This window comes from Seriola dumerili, unplaced genomic scaffold (genome assembly GCF_002260705.1).
Source record: "Seriola dumerili isolate Sdu_G_001 unplaced genomic scaffold, Sdu_1.0 BDQW01000621.1, whole genome shotgun sequence".
Lineage (NCBI taxonomy): Eukaryota > Metazoa > Chordata > Actinopteri > Carangiformes > Carangidae > Seriola > Seriola dumerili.
The window spans coordinates 939,044-950,293 of NW_019174876.1; the positions used below are offsets into that span (position 1 = coordinate 939,044).

Below are 11,250 nucleotides of genomic sequence, written 5' to 3' on the forward strand. Positions count from 1 at the left end.
GTCTTCCGCTCAGGTCATGTGACCAACACCATGTGACCACATGAGCCAACTATGGGCAGAGAAGTGCTGTGGGGTCTGGCACAATGACTGATCTTTTGCAGATTTTTTTTTTTAAGACGATCCCGTGCAATGATGCACGTGATGCCGTTATCCACTTCTCATGGCAGTTTCATTATTTCCCCAGTAATCTAGAGGCGAAATGATTAGTTAAGTCATAAATGTGCATCCATGTTTATGTATAAGTTTTTCATCAATAGGTTTATTGAATTTTCAACATTTTATAGAAATAGTTGAAAACAACAACAAAAATAAACAACAACAACAACATCTGACATTTTATGCACTTCATAATTACTCAATTATTAAGGACAATAATTGTTAGCGTATTGATAAAGAATGTAATTGTTGGTTGCAGTTCTCCTATGATGGAAAAATGTGACTTTGCCTGAGGTTTTCGGTGTGTAATTACTTCCTGAACACACTCAGAGAAAAAGCAATTTAATAAAACTATTTTACAAGTGATCAAAACATAAACTAAAACAAAGCTTTAAACCACAGGTTTGCTCTACACAAGATGGAGGACCTGTCTTAGTTTGTATTGTAGCCTACTTCAGACAAATTCATCAAACTATGTGGACATAAATGATACAGAATAAACCTGAGGTTTTTGAGGCCCCTGGGCAGTGCCCTGCTGTGTCCAGTTTGTAATCTAGCCATGCCTACACAGCATAATTTACAACTGTACATTTTCATTTTGTAAAATTACGCAGGGGTCATATCTAATATGATTTCAACTCAGTAGCCCAGTGTCTGTGATATAAAATAAGTTAATAATTACAAGACTGTTGTGATGAATTATATTTTATTGTACAGGTCTTTCTATTTAACTGATCACTCAGTGAAAAGGCTACCACTCCGTATGCATAAATTCCACCATTACTACAATTATCTTCAGTCACATTTTGATCTGGACAAACTGTGAACAGTTTTGTAATAGTGTCAAATGTCATTAAAAGTGTCATTATCTACTGAATTCATTCAATTTACCTTGAAGGTTTTTGAGGGTAAATGCAAAAATAATGCATTAATCTAATACCTTGCCATCACACATTTGTGGTACTCTGAAACAGGAGCAGAGTGAGAACTCTTTGTTTTCCCTCTCAGACAAATGACTCACCGCCCCTCCCTACTTTCCCAACACTTAATTTTCCAGTTGCAGTAACTTCTGTGGCAAAACATCCATCATAAAAATATTTTTCCAAAACATCCCTTCATGTATTTATTTACATTTCATGTTCATATCAGAACATATACAGGTATAAACATTAATTTGCATAAACACACATGCCAACAGTGAAGCTTTAGATGAAGGCTTAACATGTGACACAAGTAAAGCAGCCCCACGTTTTGAACACATCCCTGCTACTGTGTTACAGGGTTGTTTTATTCCTGCAATACAAACACGAGCAGGCAGAGTCTGTGAAGGATACAACTATAATCGCAAAAGGCCTGTCAATTAACCTTTAATCTGATTCATATGGTAATATGAGGAAATGGAAGATTTCCCATCAGCTGTTTGGTTTGGAAATGTTTGGTGTCAGCGAAATGTGATGTACAAAAAGAAAACAACAAGCTCATATGCAGCACAAGATTAACCAATAATCACTTAAATGAACAGACAACTTTGTGTGATGTTTACATTTTGTATTTGTCCAGGAAAGTCTTACTTTCCATTGCAAAGGAGTGGAATCAATAAATATGTCTGAGTAACAGATACATTCAATATATTCAACACAGTACACTTTCCCTTAGTGCTGAAATGTTCATTTATCGATTAGTTTTGTGATAGAAAGTTGATCAACAACAATTTTGATAATTGATCAACTAATATAGAAAGTAAAAATAACAACAGATGACTGATTACAGTTTGTCGAATGTGAACATTTGCTATTTTTTTGTTATGCTTCTAAAAGTAAACTGAATTTCTTTGGGTTTTAAGATGTTGATTAGACAAAAAAAGCAAAAAAAAAATATGTCAACTTGCATCTTGGGGAACGCTAATGGGCTGACATTTTGTACACTAAACAGTCGATTAATAAAGAAAAAATTCTGACCATTAACCAATAATATAAATAATTGTTAATTGTCTGATCGAGACATTCCAGCAGTTAAATTAACATCATACCTTCACCCACGCACACCCTCTCAATCTCCCATCTCCACTATCTGCCTTCCAGTGCCTTGTCTCTGGCGATCACTGCCTCATCAAACTTGATCATGAGCGTGGTGCCCTTGTGCCAGTGGACGGTGACTTTGGCGGGGAAGCCACTGTGGGTGAGGATGGCCTCCACGATCCCTCCGGTGAAGGCTGCACAGTTCAAGGTGCTGTTCTCTTTAGGAACAGAGATGTACGTGTTGACGAGCGGCTCTTTTTCGATGATGTAGTAGGTCTTGTCATCGTCGTTGGCCTGCTCCAGCTTGTCTGCCTCCTTGCCAAACAAGGCTCTCCACACAGATACCTGTGGAGTACAAAGCAAATGACTGAGGAGCATGCAGGCAGAGGTTCACACTGGGATTTCATAAACACAACATTAAAAATGTAATGAGTGTATGTTTTATAGTGTTCCCAATATTCAAATGTGCTGATATCACACCTGTTTATTGGGTTGGGTGAGATGAATATAAATCTGAGGGTATGGTGATAAATAAATACACTCTTAGCCGGTGACATAACTGGTCCCATAGCTCTGAAACAGCTGTGTCAATCACAGTGATGCATTACGACAACAGCTCAACAAATGGAAAGATGCCTCTCCAGGAAATCATGTTGTTGCCTGAATGGTGCAGAGCAGCATGATGTGAACACAAAACATCTCAAACCTGCAGCCTGCGGCAGATGGTATTTTTTAAAAACAGTTTACTAGTGCAATAATTAAAAAAATATAAAACAAAAAAAAACATTGCTTATATATTATACATCACATTGTAATTGATATGCTCTGACTCTGTGATGTACTTCAAGAATAAAACATAAAATGACACTGAAAACAGAGTTGGAGAGGAGGCATTGATGCACATGCTTGATGGCCCCCCAGTAATATGACATTGCTGCCTAAACAGGCAGACGTTCAATGAACACATTTTTCAGCAGGAATCAATATTACCTTAATAGCATTAAATATTGGTGTTTTTGTTACTATTTAATGTCTCCACAAGTCCTTTACTTGTATGTGTACACCTACTTGGCCGATAAAGCTGATTCTGATTCTTAAGTTTAGAGGACTTAAACACTTTGTATTATGTACAGCTTCTTGACCTCTCCCCTCACATATGTTTCCTTCTTTGATCTGTTCTTATATCCTTTTACAACCAGTGGTATTCAGGTCAGACATATGCATATATAAGTAGTTAAATCCTTTACTTAAGTGAAAGTAGGCCATCAGTACCACAGAGTGAAAATAGTCTGAAAAGTCCTGCATTTAAAATTTTTACATAAACAAGGACATTAACATTATTAGCAAAATGTAATGAACTAAACTAGGTGTAAAGTATGTGTAGGGCCATGTCTGTGATACACAGACACAGACACACACAGACACACACAGACACACACAAACAGAGCTGATGTGTACCTTGATAAACAGCAGTATGTTTAGGACTTTGGTTTCCCTCTTGCCGCTCTTCTCTCTCAGCACCAGCACGTCCAGCAGGCTGCCTCCGACCCGCTGACCCAGCTCTGCCAGACGAGCCTGCAGCTCGGACACCGAGTACACCCGGCTCTGGCAGTACTGCACCACCTCCGAGAACAGCAGGGCGAAGGCACTCACACTCACCTCGGTTTTAGGTCGGCTCAGAGGCCGCTCCAAAATAGCAGACTTGCCTCTGGTGAAGCGAGTCTCCATTATGGTTTTAATTACCGGCTGCAGCGGTACAAAGACACAGAGGGGTATAATTTAAATTGAAATAATTAAGACACATGCTGCTGTACCTCAGGCTAGCAGGGTAGTGCTAACAAGACCAAACTGCTGCAGTCATGTGCGGGACACCAAAATAACATCTATCGAGGTGAGCTTAGAAATATTTTTCATTTCAGCTTTCACAAAAACACACTCTAGCTACAGTCAGAGTTCATATCATCACTTACAACCATACATCCATGCTTACTACACCTGCTTTTGTTGACGGTCGAGTTACTTCCTGCTCCGGCGGTGAACGTCACCTTGTCACATGACACCACAACTCAAACATAAAACTTAACCATGTCTTTTTTTTTTACCTTTTCTTCTTTTAAACTTGGAATTATTTCACAACTTTTAATGTTGTCATGTCCCATGATTTTGACTTTTTGACTTACAATGTCAAATCTGCGCTTAATGTGATCATTCTTAAAATTAAAACGTGCATACAGTTACTAAGAGGGGGATATTTTTTGGATTTTGTGACAAGTTATTAAGACTACATGATTATGTAGGCCAGCTTCATGGTTTATCAACACCTCGAATAACAAAATCCCTCTCATGTCAGAACAATACTGTTAGTCTGTAATTACCTGCATTTAAAGTTCACATATAGCTTATCACTACTTATCATTAGTGTTGAGTCCACTATTATTTCGCAGCAAAACCGGACTCGCGTGTTCGTTTGATGAAGTATGCAGGACACAGATTTAAAGTTCAACACGTCTAATTTATTAAAAGTATAGCCAAGCATAGAAGTTTGAGATTGCTTACAGAGCTCTGGACTCACACTGCTCTCCTCTCGCCTGTCTAAGCAGAGTGCAGCCCTCCCTCGTTTCAGTCACTCACTCTTATACACATTCTCACATTCTTTGTATAACAATATCACTCCCCTTCTTCTCGCACAGCCCGACCGAACCCAGCATCTTAACTGCACATCCTGCTATCTAAGCATGTTATCATCGTACTTTCTCGTCCTCTCTGTCCTTGTACGTCATTCTGCAATCTCAAACGGCAGACAATGTTACAATGTTCACATAGTTCATATAGTTTAAGGCTGATTCACCCTTTTAATCATACAATGCATACAGTAGCAGAAATAACATATCCCTTCAGTCCCCCTTTTGATCTCAGATCACTTCTGAGATCAATCAGAAACTGAAGGCTGAAAATATTAATTTCAAATATCCGTCATGGGGGCGGAAACCTCCTCGTCATCATCCTGCGGTGACTAAAAAGTTTTCCTGACATTGGTGAGCACACAAACAGATGCACACATCACATGAGATGGTAAACATTTACCACGAATCTGGTTTGTCTTTCACTTCAATTCTTTAACGAATGACATACTGCATTATGATTCTGTACAAGGCTTTTTAACAACTAAGGAAAGAGTGATAATATAATACAATAAAATTTTGGAAAAAGCATGGATTTGTAAAAAAAAAAAAAAAACCTTGCAAGGCGGCCCAGACTTTGTTTTGCTTGTGACACACTTTAAGGTACTGTAGGCTAAATCAATATTTGGAGCCATCAGTGTACAAAGAGTACTCTCCCCTATTGGGTCACAACACTGCAGTCATGCACGTACACCTACACAAATACACCCACACAAATTCATCTCAGAAGTTGTAGGGAGCACAACTGTGCTACTCAGTTTACATTTTTGTAAAGCCTGCATGTTAAGGATTATTGTAGAGATTCCTTCATTCCTCAGTGTTTAGGTTTTTTTCATTTTGTGGTGGGTAAGCCCAACTCTGGGTCCTCTTTTTAGCAGAAACTAACTTTTTTTTTGGAGGCAACAATTAGGAGATGACTAGGAACATGACTTTGTCTGGACTATCGATTTTTGTTCTGGGTTTATTCTGCTTCTTTCCGGTCAGTAGCAGGCCGACAGGTAAGTTCATCTATTCAAAAATATGTAAACGTTTGTGTTTTGTTGACAACATTATGATTATTATCAGTTAAATTCTTCATTATGCAAATAGTTTTCTTTTGGTCTGCTGGTAAGGAATATTTTCTGTCTAGGCAACCTTTCATATTGTGATTCACTAAGAACGTGAAGAAACTGCAGGTTTTCAGAGTGCTCACTATCTTATAATTATGCAAATATAGAATTTTTTGAATATAAATCAACAAACAAATAACTTTTAAAGATGAATATCAAATACTTCTCAATGTATTTGTATGAAAATTGTATAACTATCGCTGTATGAATAGTCCTGGTGCTTTCCTCTTTTAGTTATTAATTGTGAAACAAATTGTCCCCTGCCTAACCCTTTTTTTTTCTTGTTGTAATTCACACAGCGATTCAAGCTGATGTTTCTTCTAAAATGGCTTTTACATGCCTTCCAGGAAGAGCCACAGTCCAACAGTTCATTCACTGCTTTATGAATGCACTCTTCCTTCACTTCTTTTTATCCTCATTTGTGTTGTTATCAGGTGTCCACCTGCGTAACATGGACAGCTTCATCCGAGCTGTGCGGCAGGTTGAAGACTCCAACCGTGATCTGTCCCCGCTGGCTCTGCTCAGGGCCCTGCGCAGGACTGCCGGCCATGATGATGCGATGACAATCCATTTCTTGGGTGCATCATATAATCTCACTGATGCTGAGGTCCTAGAGACAGCCATTCTCAATGCCTCGTCCTTCAGCTTTTTTGACAAGGCTATCCACCACATTGTGACAGACAATGGAGAGGAAAGAGGGGTGATTCTCGCTCCAGATGGCACCACGGTAGCTCTTGCGCCTTTACTGCTAGGAATCGAGCTAGGACTGAAAGCAAAGATGGAGGGGACGCCAGCTGCGGGAATCTTCCCTCTCACCTTAGGCAGGACGCTGGGCCTGTCCTTCCTCAGCCTCCAGGACTTCACGCCATCTCATCGCCTGGGGCCTAACGGGTGCTGGGACAGTGTGGACCACCCTAAGATGTTCAAGCTGTCTCGGCCTGCCACTCTGGCCACTGATGCTGTGATTAATGGGGGCATGGATGGAGCTATACTGGGCACGGACCTCAGCAACCTAAGTGGATCTGCGCAGCTACAGGCCCTCAGTGAGATTTTGAAAGGATACTATAGTTTTACTTTGCATGAGGGGCAGGGTCTTGATGCTGTGACCAGCCATATTAGTCCAAAGCGAAGGGAGCTCTCTAGATCCATTCTGGAGCCACTTGATCTTCACAGCCAGGTGATGGAGACACTAGCATTGGTCTGGAAGTTGGAGAGGACAGAATGGATTGCTATGGACACTGGAGTGGGGAAGGCGGTGAAGGATGGATTGCGGGCATTCGTGCACAAGTACTGGGGTGAGCTATGAAGTGATCAAAAAAAGGTAGCGCTGCACCATGGTTAGCAAATTGTGAAAAAACAAGTTATATCCACATTTGAAAACCAGGAGCCAGTGGATTTAAAAAAAATCTTTAAATCTTTTTGACTCAAACAGTAATTCAGTAATCAAAATTATTGCTGAATAATTCTATGTCACTCAACTAATCGATTAATTAAAGAACCCTGTGTAAAATAGTCTTTTTTTATTATATAGGACTGTATTGCCATTTTCTGTAGTCTATAGATACAATATCAAGCTTAGAGTTTAAAAAATCAGATAGCAATAAATTAGCCAGTGTTTTTTGTCCTTTTTTTCTACATTACATAAACAAACATTTTTTATAAGGATCCCTTAAAAAGTAAGTTCACAACAGGAAGAAAAAGTGATATCAGGGTGTACTGACACACCCAGGAGTATGCTTCTACATCACTGCAGCAAAGTGAGAAGTTAAACCACTGGAGGTCAGCAAAAACAGGTTTTCAAGGGGCATTAAGTTTCTCTTTACTGCTGCACTATTTGTTATTGATTAACTTGTAGATTAATTGATATTGAGAATAGTCACACAGAGAATCTTCACCTGAGTCTGCAGTTCCTCTCAATTTGACAGCAGTTTAGCATCTTTGAACTCTTTGTTTTGTTTTTATGGTCTGCAACTTAAATGTATTGTAATTGCAAGTCAGATAAATTTTCACCTCCGTCGAGGCAAGTGTGCTGAGGCGATGTGGAAAGATGACATGAAAATTCTGCAGACTAATGATTGGTCAGAGAGACTCACTGTCATATCACTGTCATATCATCATCATCATCATCATCATCATCATCATCATCATCATCATCATCATCATCATCATCATCAATTGACTATTTGTACAAAGTGACTTTGAGCCTAAACACATATGCTAACGTTAGCTACCAGGTTAGCGTACCTTCAGATGTGTTTGTCTTGCTCACTCCTTCATTGAGGAGGTGCTATATCTGCAGTGGAAAAAGAAAAAATACCAGGTACCAAAAGCGAGTAGAGTCGAGTCGACTTGAGTAGGGCCAGCACCATGCTGTGGAGGAACACTGTAATAATGGCTGATATATCAGTCTAGGCAATGTATGGCTCGAGACCTCTAGTCGTGACTGGTTGACTGTGACATCACAAAATCTGTAGTGGTCTCAGTATCCTAACCTGCATCCTCTCTCCTCCTCTCTTCAGACTGCCCTCAAATCATCCCTCGCTGTCAGTGGGGGGCAAAGGCCTACCAGGGTACACCTATCCCGCTGTCTCTGCCCCTCAAATTTCTGTATGTTCACCACACCTATGAGCCATCCTCGCCCTGTTTGTCCTTCCCAAAGTGCTCTAGCGACATGAGAGCCATGCAGCGTTTCCACCAGGAAGACCGTCGTTGGGGTGACATAGGATACAGGTAACTGGCATTTAAAGGAATAGTCTTACTTTGGGATATACATTTGTCTGTTTTCTTGCTGTGAATTAAGATGAGAAGATTGATCATGTCACTGCATTGAGAATGGACATGGAGAAAGGGGGAATTTAGACTAGCTTAGCATAAAAACTGGGGGAAACAGTTATCCTGAATCTGATCTAATTCAGCAAGAGAGCAAATCTTCCAAAATCTCAAACTATTACCAGTTAATGTTAGAAGAACTGTTCGTAAGAATGCTGCTGATTTATTGTCTTTAATGCTCAGAAGCACATATTGTTGAAATCTTTAAAATTTATTTGCCATTAATTCTGACTATTTGCACTATTTGTCTCTTAACACCACCCTCCAATTTTCGGCATAACCTTTATTAAGCTTGCTGTACATTGCATTCATGTACTTTGGTATCTTTATGCCCTCAGCTTTGTGGTCGGCTCTGACGGCTACATCTATGAGGGCAGAGGTTGGAACCACCTCGGCACTCACACCAGGGGGCACAATGACATTGGGTATGGCGTGTCTATCATTGGTAACTACACTGCCACCCTGCCGTCTCGCCATGCAATGGACCTGTTGCGCCATCGTCTAGTGCAATGTGCAGTAGATGGAGGAGGACTGGCTTCAAACTTCACCCTCCATGGCCACAGACAGGTGGTGAACTACACCTCCTGCCCTGGAGATGCCTTCTTTTCAGAAATAAGAAGCTGGGAACACTTCAGGGAATGACAGGGATTCTTAAACGCCGTTAATGGTTCTTCATGGTATGATAAGTTTTATTTTTTTAAGTAGTTTCACCTTATGAAATGGATCTTGAGTTAGTCCTCCAGACTCTCTGCAGGATTAATTAAAATCTGGTCAGCCAAATGGATCTTTCTGGTCTCCTCACATGTGGGGCACTAAGGGTTTAATAGTTAGACTCAGCCACTTTAGAGCTTATTCAGGTTTTTTGGCCTGAAAGGACCTTTGGACTAAAATGAGTTTAGATCCAGTGCACATCAGAGGTCCAAAGATCCTCAGTCAGGAAGTCATGTAGGACGAACCATCTGGACTATCCAGCTTTTTAATATCTGGAGTTTATTCACCTTTTTTAGGCAGATCTCCACAGTATGAAAACTTAGTTGACATAATGTTTTTAGGCCAACAAAGATGACTAACTAATTCTACTAACTCTGGGTTTTTAAGAACCTTTTAATTTATCAATGTATACATTTTCAGGGATGTATGAATTAATGGATGTAAATATTAATTTCATTTCCCTATAGGGGTAAGAAGAAATTTGTTCCCAGTTCCAAGTAGGCAGGACCAACCCCCCCCCCCGCCCCCCCCCCACAAAAAACAACAAAAACAAAAAACAACAACAACAACAAAAAAAACAAAAGAGCACTTCTTCACAATCTTGTTTCACAATTATCTTCTTTCTCCCCTTACGATTTCACAGGAAATGGATTCCTCAAAAACAGAACAATAAAGAGGCTGGCCAACTGTAATAAATACGATTGTTTCTATTACCTGTCTTGTTCATTTTCATCACTTCTTCTATCAACAGGATTCATTGCCAGATACATCTCGTACAACTGAAACAAGCACAAACAGATGTTCTCCTGCATTTGACAAACATTTTACAATTTTGATGTTGATTCAAAGTGAGCAGCAAATGATTTACCACCACATTAACTTTGTCTGAAAAAATTACACACACAATAACATATGTATGGTGCATGTGCAGCAACAACATGGCAAAGAGGCTGAATTCTTCAGCGATATATTATCAAATTAAAGATAATGTTTTTTTAGCCATCAAGATCTGAGAATAGTGATTTGTATGAAGCAATATTTTTTTTTATTACCATAGCCCTAGTGGGGGCATTGCATGAAACTCAGCAGTCCCATTCATAGTCTCGATCTGTTGAGCCAAATTTAGTTGGAATTAGATGAAGCATTCAGGAGTTACAGCAGGTTGAACTGATTCTACCACACCCCCAAACGTTTGTTAGTTAATCATGGAAAAACGCTAAATGATTTGTCAAATCAAACATGAGAGCATTGCTCTGGGTCATCTAACCATGATATGTGCCAAGTTTGGTGAAACTTGGGTCAAAGATGTTAGATAGGGAGTCAAAAAATGTCAAAATGGCGGGATTTTTTTGGGCCTGGCGTATATCAGTCTCTTCTGCATCACCCACTGAACCCATTGACACTGGAATTTTTCTACACCTCATGGTTTCTAAGATATTAGCCAAAATATTTTTAGGTGTTTTCTAACCACATGGTGACGCTACCATCTTTAGCACTGATCATATCATCATGTTGACATCATGTTTTTTTAAAAATCATATAAAATCATATAAAATCAACTGTCACACATGTCTGCACCAAAAGTCATGGCACCTGTCTCCCCTAACATTTTAGCTTTGGAAAAATGTTTCTAACTGACTGTGGGGCAGATAGACAAAACAGTTGTGCATTTTATGACTAAAGCATGAAAGTTTCAGCATTTAATATACATACCCCAAGGTTTTAATTCAGACATGGGGGCAATTT

The 11,250-nt window shown here is 39.6% G+C and overlaps 2 protein-coding genes across 2 annotated transcripts; one reads left to right on the top strand and one right to left on the bottom strand.

The window, feature by feature from the left end:
- Nucleotides 1-334: 334 nt before the first annotated feature.
- On the bottom strand, nucleotides 335-4,213 carry trappc5 (trafficking protein particle complex 5). The gene is made up of 3 exons (XM_022765008.1): nucleotides 4,170-4,213; nucleotides 3,633-3,920; nucleotides 335-2,519 (listed from the first exon to the last, which is right to left on the bottom strand). Exons 2-3 carry the CDS (start codon nucleotides 3,900-3,902, stop codon nucleotides 2,223-2,225), a joined length of 567 nt encoding a protein of 188 aa, XP_022620729.1. The 5' UTR covers nucleotides 3,903-3,920; nucleotides 4,170-4,213; the 3' UTR covers nucleotides 335-2,222.
- A 1,346-nt stretch (nucleotides 4,214-5,559) lies between these two features.
- Nucleotides 5,560-10,214, top strand: LOC111236363 (N-acetylmuramoyl-L-alanine amidase-like). Its single transcript, XM_022765069.1, has 5 exons — nucleotides 5,560-5,853; nucleotides 6,399-7,259; nucleotides 8,484-8,694; nucleotides 9,132-9,470; nucleotides 10,148-10,214. The coding sequence occupies exons 1-4, from the start codon at nucleotides 5,769-5,771 to the stop codon at nucleotides 9,433-9,435; spliced, it is 1,461 nt and encodes a 486-aa protein (XP_022620790.1). The 5' UTR covers nucleotides 5,560-5,768; the 3' UTR covers nucleotides 9,436-9,470; nucleotides 10,148-10,214.
- The last annotated feature ends 1,036 nt before the right edge of the window (nucleotides 10,215-11,250 follow it).